Below are 21,176 nucleotides of genomic sequence, written 5' to 3' on the forward strand. Positions count from 1 at the left end.
CAAGGTGTCATGTTAAGTCATGTGATTATAAGCTGAATAATTAAGCTTTTTAATGGAGATGAAAGTTATAAAATACATTTCATAAAAATGCTTTTAAAAATAATCTGTAATTATATTCTAAATATGCATTTATATACAAAAAAATATATTGATGGACGACTATTCTAGATATTGCTTAAATGGTAGCTATCAAAGACAAATGAGATGCAGTCTATGCTCCATGAGGCTGGTCACCTAGAGGGGGAACCTGAGAACTCAAAGCTAGAATATGCTACTACACTATGCTACACACTACATCCAAAGCAATCTTTGTAACTCACAAATCTGATAATGCTATTACCAGCTTCAGATTTTTCAAAGGCTTCTTTGGACCTTTAATCTCATCTAGCTTCCCTGAGGATTTGACTAGTTAATCTTTTTAGAGTCCTCTCCCTTTTTGTCTATCATGCTCCAGCTACACTGTGAACATACTCTAACTACAGTGAACTAGCTGAAGTTGTTGAGACTACAGTGTATAAAGTTGAAAATTCCATGTTCTCTTTTACCTTTGAGCCTTCTCACATACTGGTTCTTTTGCCCTATATATAATCAAAGGAGCCAACAGAGACAAATGAAGATGAAGATTAAAAAGAGCAAGAGGAGGAAGGATTATTTGGAAGCAAATGAAGAAATGATCAGAAATGGAATCAGTAGTGAGAGTAGAAAGCTGGGAACAGGGACTCTCCTCCCTGGAAAAAGGGAGTAGACACTGACAGGTAGCTCTTGTAGAGAGGTAGCAAGTAATTTATTCTGTAAGGTAGAAGTCGCAGTGATCCACTAAGAGGGAAAGAACTATAGTTACTATCAATATTCTTTTTTATGCTTATTTTGGTTTTTTAGAGAGGATGAGGAGTGACAGAGAAGGGGGGAGAGGGAGAAAGAGAAGCTTGGGCAGGTTCCACACACAGAGCCTAACATGGGGTTCCATCTCACAACGCTGAGATCATGACCTAAGCGGAAATCAAGGGTCAGACACTCAACTGACTGAGCCACCCAGGCACCCCATCGATATTCTTAAATACACTTCTGTCATAAGAACATCTTTCTAAAACACTGAGTGATACCAACTAACTATAATTTTACTTCATAAATAAAGGATAGCATAGCACAGTAGAAAAAACATGGTGTTTCAAGTCTTCAGGCTTGAATTTATATCTTGGCTCTGTCAATTATTAACTGAGTGTCCTTTGACAGTTACCTAATTTCTCTCTGTCTCAGTTTCCTCATTTGTAAACTGGAACAATAGTCCTAAAAGCCTATAGGTGAGTTATGAAAATTTGAGATAATATGTATACAGAATCCTAGTACATAGCTGGGATTGAATAAACAAGTTAACAATAAAGCAAGTAACAACAATATTGTCACAAGTGTGAGATGCTATTCAAAAATGTAATAAATTATATTCCTTTAAACACTCAAAATGAAACTAAAAAGAATAAATCAATGAGCCATACTCCTGCAAAAAGTCCATATCCACGAATTGCAATGGATAAATCTTTGCTGTTTGAATCCATGTTCCTGATGATTCCATAGAATTGCTCCATAAAGTACTGTAGCTTACTCTTATGCATTTCCGCATCTTTTGCCACCATAAAAGAAATCTGCAATTGCATAATATTTACTTTTTAGAAATATTTAATAGCAAAACAAAGGAATCTATTAAAATGTAAAAAGGCTAGAATTATTTAATTAGATATTATCAATGCGTTGTCATAATTCTATACAATCACTTTTATTGATAAAGAATTACATTTCAATTTACTTAGTCTGCATCAAGTTGAGAAAAGACACTCTCCTTATTACATGTGATGTATTTTTCCTAGAGAAAGGCACTGAAAGAGACCATTCCAATGCAGGAAGACAGGCACAAAAACCAGGTTTTGAATTTAGGCTCCCCGATGAACAACAGAAAGCATACTTAGAGTTGTGTAGTCCCAGTGGCTAGCGAGTTTAGAATTAAAAGACTCAATGTCTCAGTAGAGCAACATACAAAACAGAGCTCAGGACTTACAATCAGAAAGAAACACAAGCATCTCATCTTTCAAAAAAGTAAGCTACAAATTGTAAAGCTTGAATGAAGTGAGGCAAGGGAAAAAAGTACTCTGAGAAGCAAGTTGATCTCCATCTACCATACTGTGACAATAACCTAAATTTAAGAACTAATATAAACGTTCAAAAAATCATTCCTAATTTCAGCATAAAGACTGTCCACAAAGACAAGTAAGGAAAGAATCTAGATAATTATCAAAGGCAGAAAAAAGGTATCTACCTTTCACAGTCAACCTCCCAATATACACACCCTAAGCCTGCATGAAACCCCATTTATTTTAGAAGAATGGGGTATCATACATACTGCCTCAAAATCTCCTTCTTCACAAGTGTATCAGGAACATGTTCCTCAAGATGTTAGGAAACACCACCAACTTACTTAATCAAAGAATAGTTTTTCACTTTATGAATATACTATAATGTTTATAATTGATAAATTGTTTCTAATTTTGATTATTATATTTTCAGCAAACATTCTTTTTATACATTATCAAATTGTTCTCTGCATATAGTAGCAAAAAGTTGGAAAGAATTATCCAACAGCAGAGGACAAATATGACTTAAATATAATTTTATCAGTTATACTGCCATTACAAATTAATCGTGCAGCTCTCAATGCACTATCAGGAAAACATATCCAACACAATGGAAAAATCATAAAGTCACGGAAATCATGAATGTTCCTTGAGAAGAAATGAAATGAAAGGAGGTAAGGTGGGAGAGAAAAAGGAGAGTAAGGAACAGAGAAAGAGAGGGGGCGGTCTAGGAGCAATGCTACAAAAATGGTGAGTCTTTTTTTTTTCCTTAATGGTAGGATTTCAGAAGATTTTAAGTCTTCTTTGTACCCTTCCGCATTTTTTTGAATTCTATGCTGCTATCCTATAATGTTTATAAGAACTTTATAGAAATCTATGAAAAATTTCTTTCCCTCAGAAAAAATTTTTTTAAATTTACATACAATAGTCAAAATAATATTGGAAAAGAAAGAAGCTGGAAGACACCCACCACTTAATTTCAACACTTAACATAAAGCTAGAATACCCAAGACAGTGAGGTACTGATGTAAGGACAGATGAATGGAACAAAATAGAGAGTCCCACCAAATAAACCTATCAATTGCTTTTTTGAAAAAGATACAGAGGTAAGTCCCTGGGGAAAGAAGAGTCTCTTCGACAAATGATGCTCACAGCTAAAATTAGGAGGGAAAAATCAACTTCCAACCCTTACTTTATACTGTACACAAAAACCAATTCAAAATGGACTACAGACTATAAAACTGTTAACTCTAAGACTTCTTGAAGAAAACTAGAAGAAAATCTCTATAACCATAAGATAGGCAAAAATTTCTTAGGACATGGAAAAGAAAACAGGTTGGAAAACTGGTAAACTGGACTTAAACTTTAAAACATCTGCTCTTTCAAAGATCCTGCTAAGAAAATATCTGATTTTTCAAAGATGCCATAGAAGAGAAATTATTTGCAATATTTTTAGAAAAAGACTTGTATCCCAATGATGTAAAGAACCCTCACAACTCATTTATAAAAAGACATACAACCTAATTTTAAAATAAGCAAAGTATCTGAATGAATACCTCACAAAATATAAGGCTACTAAATACAGGAAAAGAGATCATTATCAACAGTCACCATGGAAATTCAAATTATAACCACAGTAAGGTAACATCATATACCCATGAGAGAGATAAAATTAAAAAGACCAACAATACCTTGTGTTGATGAAGATATGGGCTGAGAGAAACCCCCATGCAATGCTAGTGGGAATTAAACTGGTGCAACAAGCTTGAAAAGAGTTCAGCAGTTTCTTCTTATAGTTTAATATATATCTATCATATGACCCAGTAATTACACTTCTAGGCTTTTACCCAAGAGAAGTAAAAGCATATGTCCACACACACACTCCATCACAATGTTCTTAACTATTTTAATTAAAATAGCCCCAAGATGGAAACAACCCAAATGTCTATAAACATTCTGTGTATACCCCTGCAACGGGATACTGTCTGTGCTACAGTTCAGATAGTCTTCATGGAATAGTTTGTAAATTTAACTCCATTTAACTACCACAAACTTTTGGTGAATCTTTAAGAGTTTTCCAACAGAAACAACTCAACCAGCCTAACTCCGTAACACCTGGCCTAAACAGCAGGTATTTCTAGATACCTTTGAATGCTCAGACCCACAAGTACATTCCTTCTAGCATTCTTAATTCTACAATCACATCCTAACTAGATGGAAAATACACAAGGGCAAATGGATTCTTCTTTTTCTTGAAGTAAGGTGGAACACAAACATCTTAATATGACAGCGGGCCCTCACCTCTCAGGAGATGTTTCCTCACCTCCACGTGGCTGCACCTGGCTCCAAAATCCCTGACTCCCCAGTCTTCCTTCCTTCTACCTCATCATTGCCATATTTCATGCCCGTTAGACTCCCTCAGGCTTGGCTCTGTGTCTATGATCAGATCTGGTATCTTCCTACCTTTCTTTCAGTCCTGATGCCACCCATGTGGCTGATTAATAATCAAGCCTTTTATAATTTAAATAATACAGAAGCTAATAGATCAACCTCTATTCATTTTTCAAATGTGCAGGCACAAAACTGAAATTTAATTTTTTGCATGGAAAAAAAACTTTTAAATCGAAGTTGAATACCTGTTTCAGAAAAGATTCCAGAGCTGAATGTGCAGCTTTTTTCAATTCTACATTTGTATGGCTACACCATTTTGACAATACTTCAAATAAAGAAACGTAGTTGTCCAGAAGGCAGGTGCTAAACTGAGATGCATGCAGGGTAAATAAGCATAAGCCAGCTGAAATTGCAAAAACCATGATATTTAAAATAGAACAACAGAAAGCAAAATAAAAAACTAAGAAAGCTTTAAGTATATATAAAAACTAAAACTGTTCAGGAAGATCCACTATCATTATACTATAATAACTTAGGGATCTTGATCAGAGTTCTAACACCACCAATCTTCATTTGAATCAATAGGCCAAGCTTTGCACAGTGGTAGTATCGTAGCCAATGAGGTTTATCTGAGGCACGATTATTAATAATTAAATCGATAGGCCAATGTCCCCCAAAACAAAGTTCAAGAGTAGGATCAGGGTTTATTTAGATAAAGTCAGCATCAAACACTCTGGATCCCATAAAAGATGCTCTAAAGTAATTTTTTTAAAATCATGTATTCTAAGTGTGACCATCTAACCAGTTTGCACTCTAAAAACAAAGTCTCCAAGAGCCTCCCTGTAAGTAACTGTACATGAAACATCAGAGACAATATCATGCATAGGCTCACTCACAGTTTAAGCAAAAGTTTACTCAAGACATTAATTTAAAAATCTGAAATATTCCATCTTGTTAAATATACAATCTTACCTAAGGGTACCGCATATCTCTTCAGATCAATCTATTTAAAAAAAAAAATTACCATCAATGTTCAACAATTTCAAGTCTCAGCAATGAAAGAATTAGAGTAATATTAATCCCACCTGGGGACGAATTGCCTTTAATGCAAAATAAAAAATCTCCCTTGAAGTCTGGGGATCTGGAAAAAAAACAAAAAGAAGCCTTCACTACAAATCCCAACAGTATCATCTGACAAACCTCACAAATGCTTTACAACAAACAGCTTTATTTCATACAGCTCAAATGCAGGAATCACATCTTCTATCATTCATTTCAGCTGATGAGTTGCAAGCTATGACTGCTGCAGTTATTACCATAGTTAAGTAAGAAGAGAATGTGTAACAAGGACATGAGTTTCAATTCCACCTCATCACTTACAAGTTCTATTAGGTAATCTCTCAGGGCTTCAATTTTCTTATTTACAAAAAGAGACACTATATAGCCTCTTTGAGAATTGTATGGAGGATTATATAAGGCCAAGCACATGATCATTATCCTTACGCTGCCAGGCTTTTATTTAGCACATAGTATACCAAATTACAAACATGAATAAAATATGATCTTTGACCTTAGTGAACTTGTCACCTAAAGATAAAACCACTATCCAAGTATATCCCAAGACTCTTATCCTGACCTACAGACATCACAATTATTTAACTGTCTCCCACCAGTATTCACTGCAGCTGTCCAGAAATTAAAAGCTTTACTCATCACTAACTTCTCTACCCTTGTTAACAGTGACTTGCAAACAGCAGAGGCTCAAGAATTGTTTACTTTAATCTAAAGGACTGATATATTTAAAAACTGAGCCCAACTGGGAAAGAAGATAGAGGGAAAAGGGGTCAGAGGTCAGCATGTCTGTAGAATAATGCCATAAAAGAGATAACTTAAAACTCCTTGTATCTAATATAAGAAGAGATTTCTTTTGGGTATTAGTATTCAGACAGGCTTTAAAGACAACGGCAGCATTGAGCTGGGCCTAAAAAGATGGAACAAATTTTTTAAAAAGGTCATTCTAATACTAATAGAAAGTGACCATGTAGATACAGGTGTATCTAGGTACTTGCATGAGGTACTTGCCAGCACACAGCTGGTTTAGAATGGGTGGACTCAGGTGAACACAGTGAGGTGCAGGAATGCAAGGGCCTGAGCTCTCAGTAGTGGGAATGGACACTGCCTCCGTGACCTTTGCCAGGCCCTGCCTCCCACTGTCTGCTATGTCCATCTCTGCTTTCTAGTTGACCATCTCGAGGAGCATGCTCTTGTATTTACTTTTTTATTGTGGTAAAATATATAACAGTATTTACCATGTTAACCATGTATAAGTGTACAGTTCGGTGGGGTTAAATACATATACATTGTTGTGTACTCACCACCATTCTCTCTACCCAAAATATTTTTATCATTTCCTACAGAAAGGCTGTACCCATTAAACATTAATTCCCCTGACCCCTAGCCCCTGGCAACCTTGATTCTACTTTCTGAACCTATAAACTTCCCTGTTCCTGGTACCTCATTCAGTATTTATACCTTGCCACACGTAGCATAATGTCCTCTAATCCACATGTTGTAGCATAGGACAGTGTTTCCTTCCTTTTTTAAGGCTGAGTAATATTCTGCTGAATGATATACTAACTTGTTTATCCATTCAACTGCTGATGGACACTTAGGTTATTACTCCCTTCTAACTATTATAGATAATATTGCTAGGAACGTAAGTGTACAGATTCTGGTATTTACTTCTAAAAACCCTCTCTTATCACCTTGTCTCCCTTCAGCTATACATGTCTTTGGTCTCCTCTGTTAAGATTTCTCTAAAGGGTTTTCTAAGATAGCCTCTACTTCCTCCCTTCCATTCCACCTTGTCTTTGCCCTACTAAACCCTTAATCTGCTCTGTCCAGCTTATCTTCTAACACTCAAATGAACCTTCGCGGACCTACACTACAGTTGGGGCCACTCTGGTGGCTTTGCACTGAGACTCTACCCAGAGCAAAGCACATTACATCCTTGCCCATCTCTCTGCACCTGCTCCCCAGCTAAACTTGCTCACACTCACAGTTTCACATATTACCTCTATGCTGAAAACTTCCAAACTTGTATCTTAAAGTCTAATTTCTCCTGCAAGACCCAGTCTCACATATACAACTGTACCCCTAACATCTAAGCTGAGATATTCTACAGAATCTATGGCTAAACATGTCCAAAACAAAAGCCAGGTTTTGCCTGAAACCTGCCCCACCCAACTTAAATACCACTGGACCACACTCAAGAGCAAAGTTTCTCAATCCTATACCAAAACAAATCTTACATCCAATAGCAGTCAGGTAGACCTCTGCAGAACATCAACTAGCCCAAACCTATTCATTAGAGAAAAAATACAGTTTCTGGAATAAAATTCCAGCTTGGAATCCCCTCACACACTGACCCCATATCCTGCGCAATCTCTCCCTAGGCACTCTGTGTGCCACTGTGCTCTAGACACGCCAGTTCTCTTGAACCCTTCTGACCACTGTGTGCTGGCTAGGTTTGAGGCCTTGGGTACTTAATGGTCCCTTTAACTAGCATGCTCTTCTGAGCTCTTTCCCAGCTGTCTCCTTGCCATCCTGCAGGCCTTCTTAGGTTCTTGTTGCCTCCTCACAAAGAACTAGGAGGCTACATACATCCTCTACCTCTCCACACTCTGATATTCCTTTCAATGTACCCAACCTGTTTGCATCACTGAACCCTGAAATCTGTAATACCTTGTTCATCTATTTATTGTGTTTCCTCTACTAAACTGAGTTCATGACGGTAGGAATCTGACGATTCTGATCAATGAATCTAACACCTAATTCATCATTCTTTAGATAGAGGGCACCTAAGAAACACATACTGTATGAATGAAAACATTAGTATTAGTTTTTAGTGCTCAATGTCACAGGATTATGGGATGACAGAAAAACTATCAAAAAGTTTTACCAATTTTTGGTTATATAATTTACTACTGCTGTTGTAACTATCACAAAGTGGGTGGCTTAAAAGAAAAAATTTGTTACTATCAAGTTCTGGAGATGAGAAATCTGAAATGGGTCTCACTGAGGTAAAATCAGGGTGTCAATTATCATATGATCTCACCGATACGTGGAATTTCAGAAAGGATCATAGGGGAAGAAGGGGAAAAAATGAAATGGGATGAAATCAGAGAGGGAGACAAACCATAAGACACTGTTAATCTCAGCAACCTAAGGGTTGCTGGAGTGGAGAGCAGTGGGAGGGATAGGCTGGGTGATGGGACATTGGGGAGGATATGTGCTATGGTGAGTGCTGTGAATTGTGTAAGACTGATGAATCATGGATCCGTACCCCTGAAACAAATAATACACTATATGTTAAAAAAAAAGGCGGGGGTGTCAGCAGAGCTGTGTTCCTTTTCCACAAGCTTCAGGGGATTAGAATGAGGACATCACTAGGAGCCATTACTCTGCTACCACATCAGTTTTGTGACTTTGGGCAAGTAATGTCTTAGTTCTAGTTTCCTAATCTAGAAACATAGATATTATTACCCATCTTAGAGAGCTATTACTGGAATTTGCCTTGCAACTATTCTAGAATAGTCTTTAACAAGGGTAAATGAGCAAAAAGTGCAGGTATTTTTCTTAGGCTATACATGTTCACTGAGTATCAATTAATACCAAACGGAAATACAAAGACAAATCAACAACATCACCTGCCAGCAGGTGCAAGTGACAGAAATAAACATAAAACCTGCTAAATTAAAAATACATCGTAGGAAGTGCTGTAACAGAACACAGAAGCCAGAGAAAGTGATCTCAGAGAAATCATTAAAGTTTCAAATGGGTGTTCTGTGAGCAAGAACCTGAAGAAATGGGAAGCTGGTAACAGAATACGGGACAGATGAGAGAGAAAGCAAGAGATGAGAAATCACATAGAGCTACTATAACATCCTTGGTAAGCAACAGAGGGATGAGTAAAAATATTAGGTTGAAACATGCAATTGCTGTGTTTGTAGGTCAAAAATCATTGGATGGGCACCTGGGTGGCTCAGTGGGTTGTAGACTCTGCCTTCAGCTCAGGTCATGATCCCAGAGTCCTGGGACCGGCCTTGCATCAGGCTCTCTGCTCGGCGGGAGCCTACCTCTCTCTCTCTGCCTGCCTCCCTGCCTACTTGTGATCTCTGTCAAATAAATATATAAAATCTTTAAAAAAAAAAAAAAATCCATGGATGTTGGAATATAAAAATACTGGATATTGGTATTTCATAAGTTTCAATTTAACTAAAGCAAACACACAGGAAGTAGAAAAACTTGGTAATTACTTGCATAGAAATGGTAAGAAATAGCAAATAGAGAATTTTTCGCCATTTAAAGAATATTTTAGGGTTAAAAGCTTTCATTGCTTTTTAAAAAGAAATGAATTTCATAATGCATACAATGCCATCCTAGCTCGACTATCCTCTAAAACTTTAATTTTGAGATATTACAAGGAAACATTATAACTATAAAGAAAAGCATATTAAACAAACTTTAAAATTCATAGACAAGAATCTGTATCCTAAGAATTACAAAATGTTGATGGAAGAAATCAAAGAACAAATAAATCAACCTAAATAAACCTAAATAAATGGAGATAAACTGTGTTTATGGATTGGATAATTTAGCATAGCAAAGATGTCGGTTCTCTCCTGATTAATATACAGGTGTAATGCACGGACTATCAAAATTCAAGGAAAGTGTTTTGTAGATACAAACTTATTCTAAAATATACATGGAAAACGACAGCACTTGAATGATTTCATGGGGCACCTAGGTGGCTCAGTCAGTAAAGCCTCTGCCTTTGGCTCAGGTCATGATCCTGGGGTCCTGGGATTGAGCCCCAGTCAGGCTCCCTGCTCAAGGGGTGGTCCACTTCTCCCTCTGCCTCTCCTTTCCCCCCTGCCCCCACCGGATGTGCTCCCTCTCTCTTGCTCTCTCTACCAAATAAATAAATATTTTTTAAAAATAAGTAAATAAATTATTTCAACAGCAGTTCTTTTGGGGACACCTGGGTGGTTCAGTCAGTGAAGTGTCTGCCTTTGGCTAAGGACATGATCCCAGAGTCCTGGGACTGAGTTCCACATCAGGCTCCTTACTTAGGAGTCTGCTTCTCCTTCTGCCTGCCGCTCCCCCTGCTTGTGCGTGCTCTCTTTCTGACAAATAAATGAATAAAATCTTAAAAAAAAAAAAAAAGGCAGTTCTTTTGAAAAAGAATAAAATGGGAGGGCTTTACTCGATATTAATGCTTATTGTTTAATTATAGTCAAAAAGATAGTGTGCTGTTGGCAGAGGGATATATACATAGACCAATGGAACAGAATAGAGACCTTGAGAAATAGAACAAACTCAAATATACACCCCAAGTAAGTTTTTACATAGGCACATAAACAATTCAAAAGTGATTTGGCAATGATTTCATGGACATGACAAAAACACAGGCAACAAAAGAAAAAATAGATAAATAGACTTCATCAAAATAAAAAACCTTTACACATCAAAGGACATAAAGGCAACCTATAAAATGAGAGAAAACACACATCATTTATTTGGTAAGGAATTGATATCTGAATACCTAAAGAACTCCTACAATTCAAAACAAAGTCAAATGATCCCATTAAAAAATTGGGCAAAGAACTTAAATTACATTTCTCCAAAGAAAATATGTAAATAGCCAATAAGCACATGAAAAGCCACTCAACATCACTAGTCATAAGGAAAATGAAATGAAAACCACAATGATATACGACTTCACACCCATTATGATGGCTATTATCAAAAACAAGAAAATATCAAGTACTGGCAAGAATATGGAGTAACTGGAATCCTTACACATTGTTGGTGAGAATATAAAATTGTTGTTAGCTGCTCTGGAAAACAACATGGCAAAAATTTAAACACAGAATTAGCATATAACCCAATGACTCCACTTCTGGGTATATCCCTCAAAATACAAAAGCAGGAACTCCAACAGATATTTGCACTTTCTAGCAGCACACTCACAAGTCAAAAAGAAGTTCCCTTCCTCTCTCTCTACCTGCCTCTCCGTCTACTTGTGATTTCTCTCTGTCAAATAAATAAATAAAATCTTTAAAAAAAAAAAAAAAAAAAAAAAAAAAAGAAGTGATCTGGGGTGGATGGGTGGGGAAGAAAGGTGGCTGCGGCTATTAAAGGATAGCTGGAGGGCTTATGGTGATGGTCTGTTCAGTATCTTGACTATGGTCATTCATACACAAATCTGTACATGATAAAACTGCATTGAATGAAATATAGGCAAAGGTGTGCACATAAAACTAGTGAAATGTGGATAAGGTTGGTAGATTTACCAATGTCAATTCCCGGTCATGCTAGGACTCTAGGACCACGACTTGAGCCGAAAGCAGAGGCTTTAACCCACTAAGCCACCCAGGCAGGCGTCCCTAGAATTACAGTTTTTGAACTAAGAAGAAAATCAACTGAAGTCAAACAATACCTTCTTCCATGGATTTGGTGAAGTTACACATGAGTGAAGATAAGCCCTTCAGACACCCTGCCAGAACAGGCAGTTTGGGCTCTCTTATTGCTGATGTCATCTTTAAAAAAAAAAAAAGAGAGAGAGAGAGAGAGAGAGTTTTAAAGAAGCTCTCGTTAAAGGCAAAAAACACAAGCAAATCTTTGGGAGCACAGGAGCATACAATTTGCCATACCTGGATCTTAAGTTCACCCAGAAAAGCCCGGAACAGTTTTTCTGAATTATTTATCATTTCACTAGGATGAACTTCACCTAATACTCCCAGAAGCTCATATATTTTTTCCAAAACTGAAAAATAAATTTTAGATAAGACCAAAAATTACATTTAAATAAACAAAAACGTATGAACAAAATTAGAGAATATTTAGTTCAAAAGGAATTTCATAGTAAGACATAGAAAATATCTAGTTTTATATACCAGAATCTTTCCTGATAAATTTTATGCCAATCTACTATCATAAACTAAGTAACATTTGATATGTGTTGTGAGTTTTCTTTTCTTTTCTTTTGTGAGCTTTCTACTTAAAGAAATCAATTCATGGGGCACCTGGCTGGCTCAGTCAGTAAAGCCAGCAACTCTTAATCTCAGGGTCATGGATTCACACTGGGTGTGAAGCCTACTTAAAATAAAATAAAATAAATCATTTCATAAAGATTAAACTTGCAGAAGTATTCACATGTTTTTATCTATTTCCATTTGGGTTTGTTTTCAGCAAAAAGGATTCATCTGTAAAACATATAAATGCTTTAGTAGAGAAAAACATTAAGTTTTACACTAATTTTTGAAAGTCAATTTGTTAAAATATTTAAAAATAACATTTGAATGCATCTCACCTGTATCCTGTACTTTTGTTTTCGATGCGAGTTCTCCATAGAATTTGCTAAATAACTCTCCAATTCTAAATTCATCCATGAGTCTAGAACTTCTTAAAATCCGAAGTAACTAAAATAATACAAACTAGCATTGTCTAAACAAGAAAAGAATGACAAGGCTTCCTCTTCTGCACTGTTTCTATACAACAAAGCTCCAGAATCATGTGTCTCTAAGAGATTTCCTTGGCCTCTTGTCACTCCTATCTAGCCTGATTATTTGGGAGGTGGAGGCTGAGGCAGGTAGTAGAAGACAGGTGATACCAAAGGAAAGTGGCTGTAGACTTAAGTTTACCTTCCCAAGAAACCAATAATATGACTAGAACCATTCTCTCCGAGGCACTTAAGGAATAACAAACCTAAATGAATTCTAAAATAAAGATGCAATAAAAGAGATGCATCTGAAAGATAAAACAGGTGAGCGTGAACACCCAAGAAGCACTTAAACACAACATACAGACAGGCCCATTTTCATGGAATGGTTTACGAAAGAACTCAAAGCCACAATGATGTGGATCTTGGCAACTCTTAGAAGCCTTAGTTTTTAAGAGTCAGGGTAATGATTGTTCCTCTTAATTCCCCTCACAACTCAAAATCCTTCCTCTGCTACCCAGAATAGACTGAGAGCAAAAGACCATGGTATTAACAGGTGATGATCAGAAAATCTTGTCTGTATATCAGAGTGACTAAAGCTTAGCCTCCCAACATCTCTCACTCAAAACATAACTTAAAACTCTTAATTTTCTGCTTTTTAAGTTATATGCTTAATTAGAAATACATGTACGTAGAAATAATAAAATTACCTTAATAAGAAGATCTAGGGCTGGGATTTTACATTTAGCAGCTTTATCCTTTGTGTAAACAATGGTACAAGTATTCTAGGTTTTAAAAGGAGAGATACCAAAATCATCAGTAACATCTTAGTTCTTCACAAGAGCTAAAAATCCATCTCTGAGAGGAGCAATACCTATATATAACCTACTACAATTTAGTATTCAGCTGTTAAAAGTATAATATTAAGACTGTAGACTCTGAAAAACAATCTGAGGGTTTTGGGGGGTGGGGTAGGAGGCTGGGTGAGCCTGATAGTCGGTATTATGAAAGGCACATATTGCATGGAACACTGGGTGTGGTGCATAAACACTGAATTCTGGAACACTGAAAAGAAATTTAAAAAATAAATTAAAATTTTTTAAAAATTTAAAAAGAAAAATATAATATTAGAGTATATAAACACAGATTAAAAATTACTGAAGATATTTATGTAGTATGTTACGATAATAATATCAATAATAATCACAAAACACAAAGTAAAGAGACACCGAGCAGGATTAAAAACAAAACAGTTATGCCTCCTTGCATACTTTCCATAGCACTTGTTGCCATATATCAAGAAAGCAAGCATGAAAAAATTTAAAAAGGTAACTAAAGCAATTCAAAGAAGAATGGTTGGGACTCCACAGAATAGCTCAGTCTAGAAAGAGGCCACTTGGCTCCAAGTTTTGGGTGAAGTTTCTTAACTTCTGTCTTTTTTTATTTATTTATTTGTTTGTTTGTTTATTTATTTATTTGCAGCATAACGGTATTCATTATTTTTGCACCACACACAGTGTTCCATGCAATTCATGCCCTCTCTAATACCCACTACCAGGTTCCCCCAATCTCCTACCCCCCGCACCTTCAAAACCCTCAGATTATTTTTCAGAGTCCATAGTCTCTCATGGTTCACCTCCCCTTCCAATTTCCCCCAACTCCCTTCTCCTCTCTAAATCCCCTTGTCCTCCATGCTATTTGTTATGCTCCACAAATAAGTGAAACCATATGATAATTGGCTCTCTCTGCTTGACTTATTTCACTCAGCATAATCTCTTCCAGTCCCCTCCTCTCAATCGATGCAGAAAAAGCATTTGACAAAATCCAGCATCCATTCCTGATTAAAACGCTTCAAAGTATAGGGATAGAGGGAACATTCCTCACCTTCACAAAAATCTATCTATGAAAGACCCACAGCAAATATCATCCTCAATGGGAAAAGGTTTGCAGCCTTCCCGTTGAGATAAGGAACACGACAAGGACGCCCACTCTCACCACTCTTGTTCAATATAGTATTAGAAGTCCTAGCAACAGCAATCAGACAACAAAGAGAAATAAAAGGTATCCAAATTGGCAGTGAAGAAGTCAAACTCTCTCTCTTCACAGATGACATGATTCTTTATATGGAAAACCCAAAAGACTCCACCCCCAAACTACTAGAACTCATACAGCAACTCAGTAACGTGGCAGGATACAAAGTCAATGTACAGAAATCAGTGGCCTTCTTATACACTAACAATGAAAACACAGAAAGGGAAATTAGAGAATCAATTCCATTTACTATAGCACCAAGAACTGTAAGATACTTGGGAATAAACCTAACCAAAGAGGTAAAGGACATGTACTCGAGGAACTACAGAACACTCATGAAAGAAACTGAAGAAGACACAAAGAGATGGAAGACCATTCCATGCTCTTGGATCAGAAGAATAAACATTGTTAAAATGTCTATACTGCCTAGAGCAACCTATACTTTTAATGTCATTCCGATCAAAATTCCACCGGTATTTTTCAAATACATGGAGCAAATAATCCAGAAATTTGTATGGAACCAGAAGAGACCCCGAATCGCTAAGGAAATGTTGAAAAACAAAAATAAAACTGGAGGCATCATGTTACCTGATTTCAAGCTTTACTACAAAGCTGTGATCGCCAAGACAGCATGGTACTGGCATAAAAACAGACACACAGACCAGTGGAACAGAGTAGAGAGCCCAGATATGGACCCTCAACTCTATGGTCAAATAATCTTCGACAAAACAGGAAAAAATATACAGTGGAAAAAAGACAGTCTCTTCAATAAATGGTGCTGGGAAAACTGGACAGCTATATTTAGAGGAATGAAACTCGACCATTCTCTTACACCGTACACAAAGATAAACTCAAAATGGATAAAAGACAGGAATCCATCAGAATCCTAGAGGAGAACATAGCATGGTACTGGCATAAAAACAGACACACAGACCAGTGGAACAGAGTAGAGAGCCCAGATATGGATCCTCAACTCTACGGTCAAATAATCTTCGACAAAACAGGAAAAAATATACAGTGGAAAAAAGACAGTCTTCAATAAATGGGAAAACTGGACAGCTATATGTAGAAGAATGAAACTCGACCATTCTCTTACACCGTACACAAAGATAAACTCAAAATGGATAAAAGACAGGAATCCATCAGAATCCTAGAGGAGAACATAGGCAGTAATCTTTTTGATATCAGCCACAGCAACTTCTTTCAAGATAGGTCTCCAAAGGCAAAGGAAACAAAAGCGAAAATAAACTTTTGGGACTTCATCAAAATCAAAAGCTTCTGCACAGCAAAGGAAATAGTCAAGAAAACAAAGAGGCGACCCACGGAATGGGAGAAGATATTTGCAAATGACAGTACAGACAAAAGGTTGATATCCAGGATCTATAAAGAACTTCTCAAACTCAACACACAAAAAGAGATCATATCAAAAAATGGGCAGAATTGGGGCGCCTGGGTGGCTCAGTGGGTTAAGGCCTCTGCCTTCGGCTCGGGTCATGATCCCAGGCTCCTGGGATCGAGCCCCACATCGGGCTCTCTGCTCAGCGGAGAGCCTGCTTCCTCCTCTCTCTCTGCCTGCCTCTCTGCCTACTTGTAATCTCTGCCTATCAAATAAATAAATAAAATATCTTTTAAAAAAAAAAATGGGCAGAAGATATGAACAGACACTTCTCCCGTGAAGACATACAAATGGCTATCACACACATGAAAAAATGTTCATCATCACTAGTCATCAGGGAGATTCAAATTAAAACCACATTGAGATATCACATTACACCAGTTAGAATGGCCAAAATTAACAAGACAGGAAACAACATGTGTTGGAGGGGATGTGGAGAAAGGGGAACCCTCTTACACTGTTGGTGGGAATACAAGTTGGTGCAGCCACTTTGGAGAATAGTGTGGCGATTCCTCAAGAAATTAAAAATAGAGCTTCCCGGGATGCCTGGGTGGCTCAGTTGGTTGGATGACTGCCTTCGGCTCAGGGGATCGAGTCCCGCATCGGACTCCCAGCTCCATGGGGAGTCTGCTTCTCTCTCTGACCTTCTCCTCGTTCATGCTCTCTCTCACTGTCTCTCTCTCAAGTAAATAAATAAAATCTTTAAAAAAAAAAAAATAGAGCTTCCCTATGACCCTGCAATTGCACTACTGGGTATTTACCCCAAAGATACAGATGTAGTGAAAAGAAGGGCCCTCTGTACCCCTATGTCTATAGCAGCAATGGCCACGGTCGCCAAACTGTGGAAAGAACCAAGATGCCCTTCAACGGACGAATGGATAAGGAAGATGTGGTCCATATACACTCTAAGTCTTATTTTTAAGCTTAGCAAGATTAAAAATACCTACCTCAAAGAGGTTTAGTAAAATTAAGAAAGAAACTGTATCATGAAAAAACTTTGTAAAATATGAAGCGCTCTACAAATGCTGGTTACTCCTACTGTTGAAGCAATTTTTAAAAATATAGTTGACTCTTAAACAGCACAGGCTGGAACTGTACAAGTCTACTTATATCCACGTATACCCAGATTTTTTTCGATACAGTAAGGTACTGTAAATATATTTTCTCCTATGATTTCCTGAATAACATTTTCTTCTCTAGCTGACCCAACTATAAAAATAAAATCCATAATGCACAGAACAGACAAGACATATGCTAATCAACTATTTATGTTTATCAGTAAAGCTTCCAGTCAGTAGTAGGCTACGGACAGTTAACTTTCTGGGCAGTCACAAGTCAAATACATGGATTTTCAACTGCATGCAGCAGGTCAATGCCTCTAACCCCCTGTTGCTCAACGTTCAACTGTGTTAGGATTCCAAACCAGAAAGGCTAGAAATCAATAGAAGATAAAATTAAAATCTATTAAAAAAAGATGGATGATTATTACATCATACATTAAGGCTAATTGTAATCAATAAAATAACTTCTTATAAATTACCCCAGAGTGAATATATACTTCTTCATCAAATCTTAGTATCCAAGAACTACAAGTAATTTGGGGCCAATAAAAACAACTTAATTTATGCCACTTGTTGAAAGCAAAACAAGTCTGAGAAAGAACTACTTAAATTATTATTACTAGTTCCACAGTAAATTATGAGGACACCTGGGGAAGACAAATGGAAAGAGAACAGGAGGCACAAGAAAGGCAAACTTCCAACTGCTGCCAAAGGGCACATAGGAAGGACATGAAATAAGAATCTTATTCTGCAGAATTCTTTAACATTGTTTATTAGTATTTTGAAACTTCCCCACAATTCAAAAAACCCAAGTTATTATGACTTTTTACAAAAGACATTATTTATCCTATGTGCAAAAAGTTATCAAAGTAGCTTTTGACAAGGGCCTTACTTTATTAAATCTGAAAAGAACAACCTACTTCATTATTAGCCCACAATCAAGCACAAATAAATAAAACTCCTTGATGAGAAAGGAGAAATAAAATATAAACCCAAGTTTAAGTTACAGCATAAGTTAAAATCAATGTCGGTATATAATGAGATACGTTTTTTTCTCCTTACCTTAATTTCTAGAGAATAAGGTGTGATCTTCTGGCCAATTTTTTCTAAGAAAATACATAAAAATTTTAAGACTTCTTCTCTACAATCACGAAACTGTAACAAAAGAAATAAACACAGTAAATATGGGCAAGAAGAGTCACTCCAACATAAAGGAGTGTACAAGAAAAGGAAAACGAAATCTTCAACTTACTTCATCAATGCTAAGTGACTTCTGAACAAACACAAGCAAACCAAAATCTTTGGAAAAAATTAAGGAAGTCTGTAATGCTGGACAAAAAAAAAAAAAAAAGTTAGAGAGCTACTAAGAAGCACTCCATAAACCCACCCTAAATGGGCTGCATGTTTCTCAATTCAGCCTTTTAAGCAATAAAACACTAACTTAAGGCTTCTGCATTTAAACAAGGAAAACAGGAAACTATAGATGATATTCCACTGGGATGACGCAGGCAGAATAATGGCCCCAAAGATACCTGAGCCCAAATCCCAATATCATACCTGTAAATACACTAACTTTACATGGAAAAAGGACATTAAGGCTGCAAATGGAATTAAGGTTACTAATCAGTTGATTAAGAAAAAGGCGGGGGGGGGACAGGGGTGCCTGGGTGGCTCAGTGGTTTAAAGCTTCTGCCTTCAGCTCAGGTCATGATCCCAGGATCCTAGGATGGAGCCCTGCATCCGCATTGGGCTCTCTGCTCAGCGGGGAGCCTGCTTCCTCCTCTCTCTCCGCCTGCCTCTCTGCCTCCTTGTGATCTCTGTCTGGCAAATAAATAAATAAAATCTTAAAAAAAAAAAAAAAAGAAAGAAAGAAAAAGGGGGGATTATCCTGGATTATACATGGGTCCAATATAATCACATGGGCCCTTACCAGTGGAGGAGAGAGTAAGAAAAATGTAAAGAGAACAGGAGAGAAGAGAGATTTCAAGCATAGGAGTTACTAGACTCATAGCTGCTGGCTTTGAAGACAGGGGTCATGACTCAAGAAATGTGGGTGGCTCCTACAGGCAGGGAACATCAGGAAGGAAAAGGGACTTTAGTCCTATAATTTGCAAAGAACAGAATTCTGCCAACCTGAATGAAAAAGGAAATGGATTCTACATGAGATCCTTTAGAAAGTGAAGTGACCTGCCAGAAGCCTTGGTTGTAGTTTGGTGAGACCCCTGTTGGGCTTCTCACTACAGAATTGCAAGATTATTAAATCTATGTTGTTTTAAACTACTACGCTTTGTGGTATTTGTTACTGCAGCAATAGAAAACTAATACATTCCTCTATAATCTTCCACCTAGGAAAACATATACTAAACATTCAGAATAAACTTGGAGCTACTTTATAAACGAGTTAACTAAAGGAACAAAAAAGGAATTCTAACTTAGAAACTCTGAGACTAATGGCGCTTCGGTCGCTCACTCGGTTAAGCATGGGACTCAATTTTGTCTGAGGTCATGATTTTATGGTCTGTGAGATGGAACCAGAACTGGGGCTCCAAGCTCAGCAGGGAATCTACTTGAGATATTCTCTTTCTCTGCCCCTCACCCTCTCTAAAAACAAAACAAAACAACCTTGAGACCAGAAGGCATTTACATGTTAGTTTTTTTTTAATTTATTTCCCCATTAGTAATATATCCTTGACAATATATATAGATACTAGACAGCACTAGAAGTTTTCATGCAATGATATATTTTAAAAGTGCTGAAAAGAGGCACTTTTACTACAAAGTAGCGAAAGATTCTCATTCAGGGACTGCTTAAAAAAAGTTAAAAGAACTGCAGGGCTGTAAGTTACATTTCTGCAATGCTTCTCAGAAGTAGGAACAGCAAACGTTTAAGAATCGGGAAAAGGTACTGGAGGATTTAGGCGCTTTCTAAAAAGGTGAAAGAAAATACTTTCCTTTTCCCTCTGCCTCCTTTGCATAGCAATGATTGCCAAATTGCCAAATTTTTCGCCAACATTACTTTTAAAGCATCTTTACTCTGCTAAGAAAACATGTAGCATGACAAACCACTTTTTATACACAACCACGGAAATTCCGACAATCCAGAATCAAACGACTGTTCTTTTTCAAAACACTGTTCGATAAACCCGCTAGGAGAAAACCCTAGGCTCTTAGGCCCCAGCATAACACGGAAACCCCAAACGCGCACGCGCATTGGTACCCTCCAAGCGCGTCGGGGACAGTACCCACCCAGCACCGCGGGGCCGGAGCTCAGCACGCACTCCTGTCCCAGGCCCCGGATCAGCTGATAACTGGCCGTCGCCGCACTGCAGCGGTCCCCGACAGACAAAGACCCCTGTAGCTGCAGTAGGGAGCCCCGCACGTCTGACGCGGAGTCAGCCATGACGGCCAAACCCAGCACTGCGCGTGAGCACACCCCGTCCGGGTCCCGAAATGCCGTGGGGCTCGGAGGCGGGGCTCGCGGGTTCTCAGGGGGCGGGGTTCTCAGGGCAGGGGCGGTGCTCGCAGTGGCGGGAAACTTCGGGGAGGCCCTGAAAGGAGGGGTCTTCAATGTAGGAAAAGCCCTTTAGATGTCAGTTAAGATAGTGGCAGGACAATGAGTGTGTTACATACATACAATACACTGGGCATGCATACATGGAAGCTTAGAA

General features: G+C 37.6%; 1 protein-coding gene and 1 pseudogene across 7 annotated transcripts in view; one reads left to right on the forward strand and one right to left on the reverse strand.

The window, feature by feature from the left end:
* PRKDC (protein kinase, DNA-activated, catalytic subunit) overlaps positions 1 to 20,969 on the reverse strand; it is a 249,288-nt gene extending 228,319 nt beyond the window's left edge. For 6 of the 7 annotated variants that reach the window (XR_006607272.1, XM_045081811.1, XM_045081746.1 and 3 more), the window contains exons 1-11: positions 20,755 to 20,969; positions 18,761 to 18,837; positions 18,571 to 18,663; positions 13,731 to 13,805; positions 12,892 to 13,000; positions 12,233 to 12,345; positions 12,019 to 12,118; positions 5,600 to 5,655; positions 5,487 to 5,517; positions 4,760 to 4,917; positions 1,494 to 1,640 (exon numbers count right to left, since the gene is read on the reverse strand). Coding sequence is in view for 6 of the 7 variants with exons in the window: in XM_045081811.1 (XP_044937746.1) it covers positions 1,494 to 1,640; positions 4,760 to 4,917; positions 5,487 to 5,517; positions 5,600 to 5,655; positions 12,019 to 12,118; positions 12,233 to 12,345; positions 12,892 to 13,000; positions 13,731 to 13,805; positions 18,571 to 18,663; positions 18,761 to 18,837; positions 20,755 to 20,908 (1,113 nt within the window). In the remaining variant the exon portion in view is untranslated. Of the gene's footprint in view, positions 1 to 1,493; positions 1,641 to 4,759; positions 4,918 to 5,486; positions 5,518 to 5,599; positions 5,656 to 12,018; positions 12,119 to 12,232; positions 12,346 to 12,891; positions 13,001 to 13,730; positions 13,806 to 18,570; positions 18,664 to 18,760; positions 18,838 to 20,754 lie in introns of those variants that run through there. The other variant, XM_045081834.1, reaches the window with a different exon arrangement.
* Positions 5,104 to 5,308, forward strand: LOC123394490 (annotated as a pseudogene).
* Positions 20,970 to 21,176: the final 207 nt, after the last annotated feature.

The sequence above is a fragment of the Mustela putorius genome, unplaced genomic scaffold, assembly GCF_011764305.1.
Source record: "Mustela putorius furo isolate JIRA1106 unplaced genomic scaffold, ASM1176430v1.1 tig00000056_pilon_pilon_pilon, whole genome shotgun sequence".
Taxonomy (NCBI): domain Eukaryota; kingdom Metazoa; phylum Chordata; class Mammalia; order Carnivora; family Mustelidae; genus Mustela; species Mustela putorius.